Source organism: Triplophysa dalaica, chromosome 1 (genome assembly GCF_015846415.1).
Source record: "Triplophysa dalaica isolate WHDGS20190420 chromosome 1, ASM1584641v1, whole genome shotgun sequence".
NCBI classification, from domain to species: Eukaryota; Metazoa; Chordata; class Actinopteri; order Cypriniformes; family Nemacheilidae; genus Triplophysa; species Triplophysa dalaica.
Window position 1 is genome coordinate 14,628,193 of NC_079542.1, and position 15,542 is coordinate 14,643,734.

The 15,542-nt window shown below is 38.8% G+C and overlaps 1 protein-coding gene across 1 annotated transcript in view; it reads left to right on the forward strand.

Annotated features, from left to right (window-relative positions):
• The window catches only part of malrd1 (MAM and LDL receptor class A domain containing 1), a 34,006-nt gene that overhangs the window by 2,723 nt on the left and 15,741 nt on the right, over positions 1-15,542 (forward strand). Inside the window, exons 4-19 of the mRNA XM_056753847.1 lie at positions 1,186-1,359; positions 1,478-1,574; positions 2,458-2,595; positions 2,883-3,029; positions 3,203-3,308; positions 3,471-3,838; positions 3,946-4,379; positions 4,596-4,683; positions 4,941-5,120; positions 5,198-5,342; positions 5,454-5,610; positions 5,788-5,898; positions 6,961-7,174; positions 7,326-7,576; positions 12,252-12,534; positions 13,077-13,322. Of these exons, the coding sequence (XP_056609825.1) occupies positions 1,186-1,359; positions 1,478-1,574; positions 2,458-2,595; positions 2,883-3,029; positions 3,203-3,308; positions 3,471-3,838; positions 3,946-4,379; positions 4,596-4,683; positions 4,941-5,120; positions 5,198-5,342; positions 5,454-5,610; positions 5,788-5,898; positions 6,961-7,174; positions 7,326-7,576; positions 12,252-12,534; positions 13,077-13,322 (3,139 nt within the window). The remainder of the gene's footprint in view (positions 1-1,185; positions 1,360-1,477; positions 1,575-2,457; positions 2,596-2,882; positions 3,030-3,202; positions 3,309-3,470; positions 3,839-3,945; positions 4,380-4,595; positions 4,684-4,940; positions 5,121-5,197; positions 5,343-5,453; positions 5,611-5,787; positions 5,899-6,960; positions 7,175-7,325; positions 7,577-12,251; positions 12,535-13,076; positions 13,323-15,542) is intronic.

Sequence of the window (15,542 nt, forward strand, 5' to 3'; positions counted from 1 at the left end):
TTCATGTTGACTGCGGCGCTGCGCAAACTGTTCGCTCGAGTCACAAAAAATGTTGAGCATCCGGCCACGCGAAATGAGCTCGCGCTCACCCAAAGCTTACCGTCTGGTCGTCTTTATTTGTTTTGAGAAAAAATGTGGTCAGCTTAGAACATTTGGCCGCGTCAGTTTAAAGAGCTTAATTCTTTTTATTCAGGCCTTTTCAGCGCCGTGTTTGCGCTTTCTGTTATCCATTTTTATTTCTGACGGTTTTCTATTTAGAGCAACTTGCAGTGTCGCTGTCGGGGGCGGGGCCAGGGAGTCAAAAGATAATCACGTCATCATTAACCCTCAGGCTGCACTCTGAGTGGGGCTGCGAAAAAAATTAAATAAAAAAGAGTGGGGCTGCGGTAAAATAATAAATATAAAGATTAGGGCCGCTGTGAGTGCAGGCAGCCTAGGAACAATAGCATCCACATTTCAACCATGCCATGACAACACCGGCCCTCACGGCCAAAAAAACAGACCGGCCCACCGGGAATTCTCCCGGTGCTCCCGATTAGCCAATCCGGGCCTGGTCTGTGTGTAAATAGAAACAGTGTCTAGAAAGAGTAGGGAGACAAATCTAGTTGAATAGTGAGTAACATAATAACAAATGTCACATCGAAGTATATTGTCTCATAAAATAATTGACAAATGTTTTATTGACAAGAGAGATTGATAACTAGTGCAGGGTTATAATGTTGTATTTAGTTTGTAACTTGTTGATTAGTGCTTAGCTTGAGGGCTCTATGGGGCTTGTATTGATCATTCAGCAAACAAGCTCTCGGTTATGAATGTAGAGCAGAGCAATTATCCACTAAGCCAAAACAACACATTTATATTGACAACAAAGAATTACACATAAGTTGTCTGAACCATAGCAGGTTGGTGATGTATGTAAGCATCATATGTGGTTCTTCAGATGGCAGATTGACAAAGCCCTCTGAAGAATTTCTACAGGCACTCTTGTAAAGGACCATAAATATTCCCTTTATTTACTTCAGTTTTCATTTCAAGTAGCCTCAAGTCTAACAAAGGGTGACAAGTTTGAAATATCTTATATCTTGAATACATACAACTGCCTGAGGTCTTGGTTCACAAAATATTAAATTTTTGTGCATTCATGTGATATTCTGTTCACTATTATTCAACTTTTCTTCTGAACAGCTTACCTTCGACCATCATATCGGGCTGCTGCTGGGGGCTTTGAAGGTTCTGATCAAAACGAAAAATTTGGTAGAGCCACAGGAGGTTTGGTCTCTGTCCACCCCAAATCCGGATCCACACATTCGTCCCTGGATGCGATCGGTGGTGATGTTAAACAGCAGAGAGGAGTTTAAGGTAAGTCTATCTGTCCTACATGACTGGTTTTCTGTGCCTGGGGAAGGAGGATTTGCAGCTACTTTTAAATGTGTAGTTATAGAAAACGTATTCATGTAAATGAAATGTGTATGTGCAGGTGTTGATAAGAGGACTGATATTCAACAGCAGTGATCCATATGAAGTTATCGCCATTGATGACCTGTCTTTCAGCAAAGGCTGTGTGACAGTTGGTGGTAAGTATACACTTACAAACAATGACGAACACCAAGCTAAGCAAAACCACAGAGTAAAACATGGTTTTAACAGTAGGACCTTATTCATTCTTTTAAAATGAATGGATACCGTACTGTGTATCTCTTTTGTGAGATGAAGAGACATAGGGTGCCTAGAGAGGCAATGATGATAGGCAGAAAACCCCCACAGCAACTTTAAGCAAGTGTAAGTGACATCAGATTTTTAGTTTCTAACATATATAACCATGGTCCATGACAAAGTCATGGTCAGGTTTCATAATCCTCTCAGCATTTTATAGATTTTCATTTCATCTTGGACACAAAAATACAGCTTTGCTGTAAATCACGTTTACACAATCAGTACAAAATAGTCATTATAAATAATACACCCCAAAAGACAAGATTAAAGTTTTATATTCCAAAGCATCTAAAAAGGAAGGTTTATGAGTTTGGTTGTAAAGATTTATTTCAGCAGTACACTGGACAGCCAGATTCTTTACCATAATGCTGAAATCACATTTACACGTTACACTAACTCATCTGGCAGACGCTTTTATCCAATTTACATTGCATGATGCATTTGAATTTAAGTATGTGCAATCCCTGGAATTGAACCCAAGACCTTAGTGCGCTAGCGCCATGCTCTAACCACTGAGCTACCGGAAAGCATAAAAGGAATCGATGGTGATAATGGTGATCTATACAGCTCTCTGGTTTATGGGGGTTTATGGGGTTCACAGTAACTTTTTAACCCTTTACTTTCCTCAGCAGCTCTCTAGTTTATGGGGGGTTTCGGGGTCTACCATAACCTTTTAATCCTTTACTTATATTTACCTGCAACCTACTGTATATTATTGCTTCACTATTTTGGCTTTATTTCCAGAGAATGAAATCAGGGCACCTCTTCCAAGTCACTGCACATCTTCTCAGTTTCACTGTGGTGCAAATGAATGTGTGGATGGCGTGAAAGTGTGTGACTTTAGTACAGACTGTCCCAATGGAGAAGATGAGTCCAACTGTTGTGAGTAGTTAAAACACTAGCTAACGTGATTTCTTTAGAATATACATTTTAATACAGTTTCAGAAACAGTTGATCCCTTTCATAATTCATTAATACTGTAATTCTATTTGATTAAAAACTATATCCATATCTGGCACTTAAATCTTTTGCTTTTGCAATAAGCATCTGACAAATGCTAGAGCACGTGTGACAATACAACCTCAAAAACTGCAAGTATGCTCACATTTTATAACCAAGTTTACTCAGTATTTTATAACGGAGTCATATTATTCAAATTTGACCTTCAGTATCACAGTGTGATTTCGAGACTGATTCGTGTAGCTGGTATGAGCTTGCACGGGGTGATGGATTTGAATGGGTTAGAGGTTCAGGAGACTCTGAAGATTATCAAGATCAAACACCTCCACGGGATCATTCCACTAATACAAGTGCAGGTGAGCACAGAAATAAACTGCGCAATGTGAAAATGAAATAGTACATCAGCAAAAAAAACTTTAAAAGATCGAGTTTGAATGGTTCTAGCAAGAGTAACTTAAATAATACACCTAAAGCCTGGAAATACATAGTTCTTATATAATATATTTTTATTTTCCTTTCTCTCCTCAAGGTCACTTTATGTTTATCTTTAAAAACAGCAGCCGTTTTTCCCAGCAAGCTTTGCTGCGCAGTCCTAAATTCCAACAATCAGGTTCAGATTGCATTTTGTCCTTCTGGTAAGAAATATGACAGTTCAAGAATCATCCTGAAGGTGCAAATTTCTAAACAAGTGATATAAATAAATATTGACACAGCCTGAATCATCGAATCCTTATAAAAACATGAACTTAATAAACACTGTTGTTCATTTGACATTATATTGATTGTTTTGCTTCCAGGCACTATAGTTCTGGTCATTCTGTTGGTGCTGCTGAAATGCACCTGGTAATCGATGGCTTAGACAGGTCTACAACACTTTGGCAAACACTATATAACCAAGGCAACCAGTGGCATCCAGTAACTGTGCAGATTGGCCGACAGACCAGACCTTTCCAACTTTCAGTCACAAAACTGAGTCTGGGCGTGTATGAAGGAGTTTCTGCAATAGATGACATTAAGTTTCATAACTGCTCATTGCCAGAGGCTATGGAGACATGCCCATCTCCAGGTCAGTTTCACTGCAGTCGGAGTAAAGCGTGTGTGAACTATTCTCAGATCTGTGACCTGATCGATGACTGTGGAGATGGAACGGATGAAGAAAACTGCTGTCAGTATTACATTTTTTTTAAATAAACACATTTTAGGAAAATGGTTAATGTTTCAGCTTATATGCTCTGACATTAGCATTTTGTTTTCAATAATCTTTTCTCTCAGCATCAGAGCTTATGTGTGACTTTGAAGAAGGGCTGTGCAGCTGGACTCAAGATGATGCAGACGACATTTTTGATTGGAGCCGAATCCAAGGACCTACTCCCACTTTCAACACGGGCCCATACAAAGACCACACTCGGGCCAATGTGCATGGACACTTCCTTTACATCGAATCATCAGAGCCACAAAAGTTCAAAGATACCGCCACTCTTATCAGTCAACCTTTTCTCCCAACTCCTCGCAGAGGTCCTGAACCTGAGCCACCCTGCTTTTTCAGATTCCACTATCACATGTACGGAAAGAACGTGTTCCGGTTGGCTGTGTACATACGCACCCGTAACAGTGGGCGGGGCAACTTGTTGTGGTTTTGTTTCGGTGACCAAGGCAACTACTGGCACAGACAGATATTGCATATTAATAGTGCTCACCCCTTCCAGGTGGGTAATTGATGTGAATTACGGATGCTGGATTATAAATAAATAATGTTGTGAATGTTCCCTTGCAGTTGACTGACTAAAGTGTCCATGTTTAACTGTAACTCTGGCAAACTAAGCTGTTATTGTATTGCTCACTAAAGTATCTCTCATAATTCATGAACTAATAAATTATAATGAATGTATCAGCAGAATGCATGAAACTTTTTGTTGCTACAGATTATAGTGGAAGGAACCGTTGGTGATGACTTCAGGGGAGATATTGCTATAGATGACCTTTCTTTTATTGGATGTGAACCATATGAAGGTAAAATAAAATATTAGCAGATGGAAACAGGCGTTTAATAAAAAAATAGTGGTTCAAGGTTAAAGAGTGTAAGAGCTTTTCTGTAGCTCAATGGTATAGCATGGCACAAGTGATGCCAAGGCCATAGGTTCAGATCCCAGGGTATGACCCTGAATGCTTCCTACATCCGTTTAGATTGAAGTGCCTTCCATATGCATAAATGTAAATGCGTACATGTCCATTTGCACATGATGTTCACAAGCTATTGCACTTTGTAGGTAAATTGCCTTCAGAGGAGCCATGCACCGCTGCCCCTGTTCCCACCATGTCGGTAACACTCCCTCATAGCTGCCCCCCTGGCCAGTTTGTGTGCAAAACTAAAAGAGAATGTGTGAGCCTCAGTCAAGTGTGCGACTTTACTCCTGACTGCTCCGACAGCTCTGATGAAGAACATTGTGGTACTCATTATCCATCGATATTTTTCATCTGTCCACCCATTTGTCCATTTATTTATTGCTGTTTTCTAATTTCTCAGTGAAGGAGTATTGTGATTTTGAAGGTGATGCTCTATGTGGATGGTATTTAAGTCATCAAGTCACTCTCTTTCGCTGGCAGAAAGGACAAGGGAAAAGTATTCTCCAAGGAGAAGACTACCACAGACCTGCTAATGACCATACCTTGTAAATCACCATATGCAAACATTTGCTGGAATGTGTTTGTGAAGTGCATTGTCAGATTTGCATTGAGTAGGTGGTTGTTGTCATTTGTTCACACATCTGTATTTATTGCAGTGGTTCTCCAGAGGGTTGGTATCTATATGCAGACAGCTCAAATGGAGGATACGGTCACTCTACAGATCTTTTGACTCCTCCTATCACAAAAACAGGACCTCAGTGCACTTTAGTGTTCTGGTATTACATGAGCGGCTTCACTGTTGGAACGTTACAGGTGCGTTGATTTAGAAATTATTGTTTGGTTCTGTTGCTGCAATGGCATCACATCTATACAAAATAAAAATAATAGTTCGTCAGTTTTGAGAATTTGACAAAAGTGTGTTGAATGTCAATAGTCTGTTATCTAAAGTAGCCTCTAAGTATCAGCACAACCTTAAATGTATATGTGCAGGTCTTTATCAAATCATTTGCTGCCAAACATGAAGTTTGGTCCCAAAGTGGTAACGAAGGCAACAGCTGGAGGCGGGGTGAGGTCTTCATTGGAATCCGTCATGACATCCAGGTGAAGGAAATATCATTTATGCCTTTTCATTTGTGCTGTTATTCCATTGTGCCTTAACAACATATACATTTAAATGAGAACTTGTAAGCATGTTTCAAAATGATGCACAAGAAACACAAAAGAGATCTTAGGACTTTGGCTGCGTCTCAATCAGCTCCCCAGCACGTGAATCAGTATATCGTGTACACTGGTTTGGGCACTGGTAGGGACCCTGGCTCACTTCACATTGGGACACCGTTCACTTATTATCCTGTTACGTGACTGCGTCAGCACGTTGTAATACTTCACAGCCAAAACCGACATCTCTCTGGCTTTATTTTTTTTAATAATTGTGGAAATACATACGAGAAACATTTGAATTATTTTGTTACATATCCGTTCAGAAATTTTGTCTAATATTAAATTCAACTGTTAAATATATTGTGTTCCCTGCCTGTCTAGCAATGTGTGTATATAGCCTATATCAAATAAAATAAACGTTTGTCTTCTCAAAAGTTGTCGCGTTTCATCAAGTTTATTACGTTTTCGGATAAACAGACTCAAAAAATGTCATGTGATTTCCGGTGAGGGAACATAGAGAGCATCCATGCTCCCTGACTTTTGTGTTGCATTGTGGGAATTTTTAGGGAATCGGTGCACTGGAAGGATTTTGCAAATGAGACAGCCCTTAAAATGCAGACTCCCTGCAGTGCCCTGACTGCTGAACGAGGGAGCTGATTGAGACGCAACCCTTTGTGTTTGTGTGCACTCATATTCCTGAAATGTGATCCACAGATAAATGTTAACTGTTTGAGTGATGTTTGAACTGTTGATACTTGATCACAAATGCCACGACCTTTTCTCAGTCAATCCTTTTCATCATTAATATTTATCAACATAGACACATAAACTCATAAGCTTGTAAATGCAAGTCTATGTTGTGCGATACCTTTACTCATAAGTGGCAAGTACCCTTCGTTGTCTGTGAGAGCTTATCATCCTATAACCTTTTGAATATGAAGCCTAAAAGTTTCAAAGAACAAAATAGTTTATTACCATTTGCATTTTGGCTTGCATTGTTAGGTGGTTCTGTGTGCCAAGCGTGGCATCAGCTACATGGGCGATGTTGTTATTGATGACGTGGCTTTTGTGGACTGTGCCCCCCCATTGAGAACCGATCTTCCTTGTGAAAAGAATGAATTCATCTGTGCCAACGGTCACTGTATTTCAGAGGATAACTTGTGTGACTTTATTGATCATTGTGGAGATGGATCTGATGAGAATCACTACATATGCAGTAAGATCTATCTATCAAATCTTGACCTTGTAGTTTAGTCATCATTTAAGTAGTTATGTTGCATTGTGTACGCAATAACTTTACATCTCCATTGACCAATATCAGTGGTTTACAATATATGTATGTTTACAGTATATGTTTGTTTTTCCAGAGGGGTTCAGTGGTCGCTGCAATTTTGAGTTTGACCTTTGCTCTTGGAGACAGAGGCAAGCTGATGATTTTGATTGGTTGATAAAGGCAGGAGATAAGCCGCTCACACCTCGGAGCAGACCATCTACTGATCACACTCTTCGCAACCCATCAGGCCATTATTTATATCTAGAAGGGTCCTTCCCTCAGACAACTGGACATGTTGCTCAAATCATAGGACCTCTTTTCAGTCGCTACAGCAAAGACTGTAAGGTGAGCACTCACTGCTGTTTGTATTTTCCTGTTTCATTCTGGTCCACAAGCAGTTTCTGCTTTCATTATATTAGGAGCTATTGTACTAGATTTTAAGAGTTTCAGTATTCCCTAAAGATTTCTGAATATTGGTTAAGAACTTTACAGTTGGTAGTATCCAATTTTTAAACATGAGACGTTTAAGCATTTTGAAGGTTTTATTTAAACAATCCCAATGAGAGGCTCATGAACAAGTTTTTTCTATGCTATTGACACTACAAGAAACAACTATTTTAATAAGTCATGGGCTAAGGAACTCACAGTCTTTCTAATACCACTATCCTTTTTAAATCATTTTCTTTACTGCATTCACTTCAGTTCTTGTAAATGCAGCTCAGTTTCTCTTATAGTGCTTTTACACAGGTGCTGTGGGTAGTGAGACAATCCATCATTTTACAGTATGTGCTCGAGCACCTGAAGACTGGAGTTGTAATGATTGTGAATGGACACTATATGATTGTGAATTAGTCCTGTTGTTCATCCGCTCTTGCATTTCTTTTGTGCTGTATATGGTGGTGAATGAATACCGAAATGGTGTTGTTGATGTTAAAGTACAAGTTACTTTATGTGAAAAGATCAAGTTAAACATTTTCTTGTGATAACTCCCCTTTAAAGCAACAGTACAGAACTTTTGCTCACGGTTCCCCAATGTGGTTGATAAGTGCAATTGTTTGTTACCATGTATTGTAAATATTTTTACGGTATAAGCTTACCCGTGGTCAGCGCAACGCACTTGAATTTGTTTACTAAGCTAATGGAAATGGCGAATGCAGAAACGTTGTTTGGAAACCGTGTCACACTCTTCCTCAGGCAGGGCATGGGCAGGGCTGTGTGGAACGACCCGAACACAGAACGTACAGAATGTGGTTGTAGCCGCTATGAAGCTGCTAAGCTAGCAGTATTATTTGTCAGTTTTTTTGTCATAATTATTTTAAGATAAAAATAACTAGTTTTGCTTTAAAGGGCCGCTAATCCAGGTGTTTTCTGCACAGTTAAAATAGTCAGTGGAAACTAGTCTACTAACTGCATTTCTGTGAGAATAGCTAACAGCATCCCACAAAGCTCCTCAGTCCCCCCTTTAATAAAGGAGAGAGATCGACCCATGAACCCTGTAAAATAACACAGTAACAGATCACCATGCGGTTTGAGCCACTAGCTCCTACCTTGTATACATCCACACACCTCGCCGGAAGTTCCGCGACTCTTCACCTAAAGCAGAGACTACGCAATCACATAGCAACACTACGGCCCGTTTTATACGCCGCCAACCAGGAGAAAGAACACGCCCCCTCTTATTAACAAATTATGTAAAGGGTACACCGTACTGCTACATAGATATTCTCTATAAAACCTATTTTAAAACATGCTTTGAGATTTTTGGTACTGCCCCCAAAAAAACATGGAGGCCCCCATAAGATATGATTCAATTTGGGCACTCTGTCTATACTATTACAGCTCAGTAACCAAATCTGGCTGGTTCTTTTGGAGTGACATGTTACATCATGAAATCATCATGATTTTAAATGTGAATTTCTATGCACCATTTCTATGACTTTCTTGAAGCGAATTTCCCAGCAGTGCATGAAATCTCTCAGAATGTGACAGCGTAACCACCATTCCACTTTTTACTAAAAACTGCCTTGGCTGGAATGTCTTCTTACAGCAATTCTGCTTCCCTATTGAGAGCAGTGCACAGTCCTTCACAATACTGATTTATTACCTTCAGTAATGTATGTTATGGTGTGTGTGTGTCCCTGAGTTTGAGTTTAGGAAAGCTGTATTATATTGATCGGATGTAAGATAAATTTCACAAAGTTGATTTGGACTGTTTTTATTTCCTCTGCATTGTTACATGCTGTGCCTTGAATATAATAGTAGAAGGTGATGTCAGGAATTAAATTGTGCCTGTTAAAATGAAGCAGTGACTCAGTCATTGAGTCGGCAGGCAGAGATCAATCATTCTGTCAGACACACAGACATTTCAACACAGCGAGTATCTGTGCGAATACAGAACTATTTAAAGCTCTCATCAGTTTGTACCAAACAACAACCATATTTTTGGACCTCCTGTAATTTGACAGACTGAACCGTGTATGTCTGAGTTTATTTGCCCTTTTCACATTTTCCTCACACTTTGGCTCTCTGAATCCATCATCAGAAACAGCTGGAGAGGGGTGGTTGTGCATGTGCTTGTCAGCACATGGGAATTGGTAACAGGCATTGTCTTTGTCTTTTTAAATCGGTGAAAGCACCAGATTTATCGTTGCGTATAAGCAGAACTGGGTAGTAACTGATTAATTGTAATCTGGATTGTGTAATCAAATTCCAAAAATCAAGTACTTGTAATTGAATTACGTTACATTTTAAAATACTCGTAATCAGAGTACAGTTGCTATTTTATAGTAACAGATTACATTACATATGTTACATTACATATATTTTTTTATTTTGGTAAGCCTTCCACTTTTACTGTTGTTAAGACCATCCATCCCAGGATAGTGAGTCTAACATGTTTTTGTTCTCAAGCATTTTGTTTGCAACCTACGATAGCGAGTCTGACTTGTTTTTTGTATTTCAAGCATTCATGTTCGCTATGTATTGTTTAAGAATAGTGTTAATCTTCACAGTCTAGCAACAATAATATTAGTGCGATAAGTGCAAATCACAACATTCGTTGCAAACTGCAATAGTCATAAATCCAAATAAATCTGTGCTGCTGAATTGTCCATGCACAGCATTCACAATATTTCATCCATTTTCAAAAAAAATCACAAAGGTCATGCATGTGAAAATTTTATATATATTTTCCATTGTTTAAATGGGATTTTGTATAAAATAATCACAAGTTCGGGAAAAACAAAAGTTTAATCTTTCACAACTTAATTTTATTGCTTTGCGAGTGTGTCTGTCATTTGTAATCCAGTCTTTCTGTTTTGAACAGCTACATCTGCTACTAGCAAACTGTTATTAATGTGGATATAATACATGCAGGTATTTATCTAAATTATGTAGAAAAAAAATTATGGTTGTGTTTATTAGCTTATTGTCAGATTGCTGTATGTTTTGACCATCACTACATGAATATGACACCCATTTACATTGATTTGGTATCTACACTTAAAATTTATACTGTGAGACCTTCTCTTTAAACATTTTTATTGTAACTACATGCGCTGTTGTATTGTAGTCGTTAAGTATAAAGGCTATGTATATAGCCTATGTATATAGCAAGCAGAAATGTAGACTTACTTCTAGTACTTCTTGTACTTTTTTAATTTAATATAATTTAATTTATTTTAAATGGCCGCTAATACAGGGGTTATCTGTAATGTAAACATAGTCAGTTGTATCCGCAGAAGTGTAAAGTTTCAGCTCAAAATACACCATATATCTCTCATTACAATATGTTGAACATGGCCATTTGTGGCTGCAATGGAAAACGCACCGTTTTTGTGTGTGTCTCTTTGAATGCAAATGAGCTTCTGCTCCCCTCCCCATATGCAAAAAACGAGGTAGAGCGCTTACAAATGTACTTTGGATGACATCAAGACAAGCAATTTGTCGGAAAGCGAAATTACTTCTGTCAAAAGATTTCTGTACTACTTTTGCTTAGACAAAATCGGGGCCAAGTACCAAAACAACCTTGTAGCCAATCTGCAGTAAGTTCCACAGTGCACAGAATGGACATTAGTCGAGCCGAGCTCTAACGAAAGATGGGTGTAGGGGTGTGTCTGTCTTGGTGATTTGAACATCAACAACGGCTATGAGAAATCGGACATCCCACCTTTAAGCATTGTCCAACCAAAACCATTGTCTAACTGCAATAAAAATCCCCTTAACTCTTTCCCCTCCAGCCTTTTTTTTTAAAGTTGCCTGCCAGTTCCAGCATGTTTTTACATTTTCATTAAATTTTGATGTCTCCCAGTACATTTTCTGTAATGAATTCATGAACAAACAATATATCAAATGAAAGAACAGATTCTCTGCTTTCAAACAAAATAAACTGTATTCTTCTATCTTCATGTGTTCTTTTTTTATCACGCCTTAGATGTGGGTAGGTTTCTTCAAAAATGCATCACTTTGATTAAACAGCTGAGATAAATAAAACATCTTGGTCAAAGACTCCACCCAGATTAGACTCAGAACAATCATAAGCGGACATGGAGAGGGGTAAACAATGTGACATCAGATTGTTAGGGGATCGCCAACAGCCAGTTTTTTGACACTGTTGAGGTTCAAAGGAGATTACAAAAAGAAGAATAGATGGATTTGTATAATTACATGGTGTTTCAGCATACATGCTGGCGACTCAGTTTCTGGTAGATCAACATTTAAAAGTACATTTTCTGGGATAGCGGCCCTTTAATGCTAATGGTTTAAAATTTTACAAAAAAAGTGTTGTAGACACATAGATACACCAGGTAAACATAAAACAGTCACATGTAAACAAATATAATATTATTGTAATAAAAAGTAGTCAGATTAAGTGACAAGAAATGTGTAATCTAAGGGATTAAGTTAATGACTACAAAATTTGCTGTGTAGTTTGTATTCAGTAACATGGGTATAATGGGTATAAGTAAGCAGAAATGTAATTAATCGAAAGTTTTGTTTGTTTGTTTGCTTGCTTACCAAGATGGTCTTTTACATCCACATGTCCGGTGACGGCATTGGCACTCTGAACGTGTACATGGTAACAAACTCCAACCAGCTGTTACTGAAACTCACTGGTAATCAAGGCAATTACTGGAAGAGACAGGAAGTGCCTCTCTCCTCTCCTCAAAACTTCCATATTATGTTTGAAGGCAAGGTGGGCATTAACTCACAAGGTCCCGTCTGCCTTGATGACATCACTTTCTCAGCGGGCTGTATCCTCAGCAGCAGTTTTGAGACACTCTCCAGTTACACATTATTGTCAGGTACACCTTTAATAATAATGCCTGTCTTCAAGCACACAAACTAGTGCCACTACAGTCCTGTAACAATGTTCCAGAAATTACATTCATCTTATAGTTTACTAAGCAGCTTTTTAATGCAATGTAGGCTACTTTGACTTTGACTTTGACTGCTAAATGACTAAATGTACTTTGGTCATAACTTGTCAAGATAAACCAAAGAAGAGGCCAGCATGAGAATTTTATTAATATGTTATTCTTTCTCTAATGAAGATATGAAGCTGTAACCTTGGGTTTTATAGTTTACTGAAAAAAAAGTTGAGCTTGAATACATGCAGAACAGTGGCCATAAGAAAAGCATTTTAGGTGCTTTAGGTTGAAACAGAGGCTTTGCTATAAAGTTCACAGCTTTATAATGAAACAAAATGTAACAATGTATTCAGAAGCATATTTCTCTGTAAGCATCCGTATTGATGCATTTGGTATTGTGATGTTACAGAATGCTCTGCTTCGGGAAACATGGAAAACTTGAATTTTTGTGTGTGTGTGTGTGTGTGTGTGTTCAGGCTCCTGTCCGCCAGGTTTTCTGCAGTGTGACAATGGCAATTGTTACAAATCAGAGCAGACATGTGACTTCACTGACAACTGTGGAGATGGAACGGATGAAATGGATTGTGGGACATCCTGCTCGTTTGAACATGGGCGCTGTGGTTGGAAAAGCAGCTTGGCAGACACCTTTAGTTGGACTCTTGGAGTTGGTTCTATCCATAGGATCAAACCTTCTCATGACCACACACTCAAGAATGAAAGTGGTAAAACTCCTTTAAGTTCAGCCTTGTCTCTGTAGATAGAGTAATAACACCCTCGATCAGCCCTTACACCCCCATACAGTATCTACAGCACACTCTTTCCTTTACAATTTGTAGAATCTCTAGGCAAATCAGACTGAAGCAAACTGACATCATGCACAAATCTACTGTATATTTACACTTGATTCATGGTGTTTTATAGTCTATATTTACACTTACAACAAGATTAAAACTCAAAAACACAACAAAGAGTGATCAAAATGCTAATTGCAGCAAATCATGCCCATGCTACTTAATTCTTGACATTATCTTACGGTAAGAATCAGAAAGATGTTTAGAGTTATGATGTTTTTTCTATCCTTAATGAGAACCTCTGTTAAAGGTCCCATTCCCCTCAATCCCATTTTTCAACCTTTAGTTAGTGTGTAATGTTGCTGTTAGAGCATATAAAATACCTGCAAAATGATAATGCTCAAAGATAAGTGCCAAGCGCGATATTGTCTTTAACAGAATTCACTTTTCAAGGACTACAGAGAACAGCTGGAATCGGACTACATGATGTCACTGTTCCGAGTGCTTTAAATAACCTCCGCCCAAAGGAATACGCCAAAAAAGGGGCAAGACCCTTGTTAGAAAAGGGGAATAGCCGCTGGAGTAGAATTTGGTTATCAGAGATTGTAAACATTTGACTAAGCTACGCACTAAACCTCCCCCGCCATAGTTGGAAAAAAAATTGCAATCTCTAACAAAGATTGACGTTTACACGTGCACTAGGAGACTTCCGTTACACTTCAATCGATCTGCAAATGTTTATCTGATGGACTGAAGTTGACTCCATTGTTACTGTGTATTGCTAAAAGCCAAAGTTCATGAATACACGTGCACTGAGAGGGGCACCGACCAATCACAACAGCCTGAGAAGCGGAAGCTCGCTGATATGTTATGAGTGGGACATCTCACCATTCACGACAGACCAGGTCAGCTTTACCAACTTTATATAGACTGGAAGAAATCCAGTCGTTTTGTTAGAAGAGGGACAGCAGTGAACAATAGACTTGAGATATATGAAATATAAAGCATTTTTTGAAATTAGTAACTGTGGTTAGGAAGACGTGACGAGAGCCGTGAGGCGGGGCCGTTGGCATAGTTTGAATCAGCTGTGCGCACACCAGTCCCGCATATCTCACGGAGGAGATTGGGAGCATAAGAGGAAGGAGACGGGAACCGGCAGACATTTAAACATTTAATTAAATATTAACAAAACAAAAAGGCAGCGGGCAGCCCCTCACGGTCGACTGCCGGCGAAAAGAACATACATACACATGTAAAAGACTTAAACATGTTCGGGCCCGGTCCTCACTCATCAGCAGTCCCGTCGCTCGTCCTCTTATGCTCCCAATCTCCTCCGTTAGATATGCGTGACCGGTGTGCGCACAGCTGATGAAAACTATCAATCACGCCAACAGCCCCGCCTCACGGCTCTTGTCACGTCTTCCTAACCACAGTAACATGCAGATCCATTGTTAAACACCCCAAAACCATAACCAAAGCCTCAAAAACAGCCAAAGACTGTCTCGTTTAAGCTTCCTGCAATATATCAGCACTTTCTGATGTTTAATGTTTTGCTATTATCCAAAGTGACTTACAACTGTAGGAAACTGTGAGCAATTTATGATACAGGAATTAAAAATATCTGCAGTGCAATGCTGCTATAGGTTCCAGGAGCAAGCTAGATAGAACAGGGCATAGAACAGAAGAATGCAGAAAATGTGAAGTTGAGAATGTTATCGGCTACTTTTTCAGAGTGACAGATTAAATCAGTCCACTGAGAAGTTTTGTTTGTTGCTAGTTTGCTAAAATTAGCATTTCTATAGTATTCGCCCTCTGGAGTTTGTATCATCAAAGGTCTTGAAACTGTGATCTTTAGCTCTTAAGAGGCATTAAGATATCCTTTGTCCAAACTATATGTTTAGATTGATTTTATGTCTGTAAAAAATTCTGACTGTAATGCAACGTTATTTGAACGATCAACCAAGTTGCTGACACTATGGTATCAGCAATTTCGAAATGATGGTTCTTAGTACTATAAAACAATAAAAAAGAAAATAATCAAATAATCAAAAATCTCACCTTGCATAGCAAGGACAAAGCTTTTTCCCTCAGTATTTACTTTTATGAACCTTAATGATAAACCTGAAAGGTCATAATGTTGAGTAATAAATT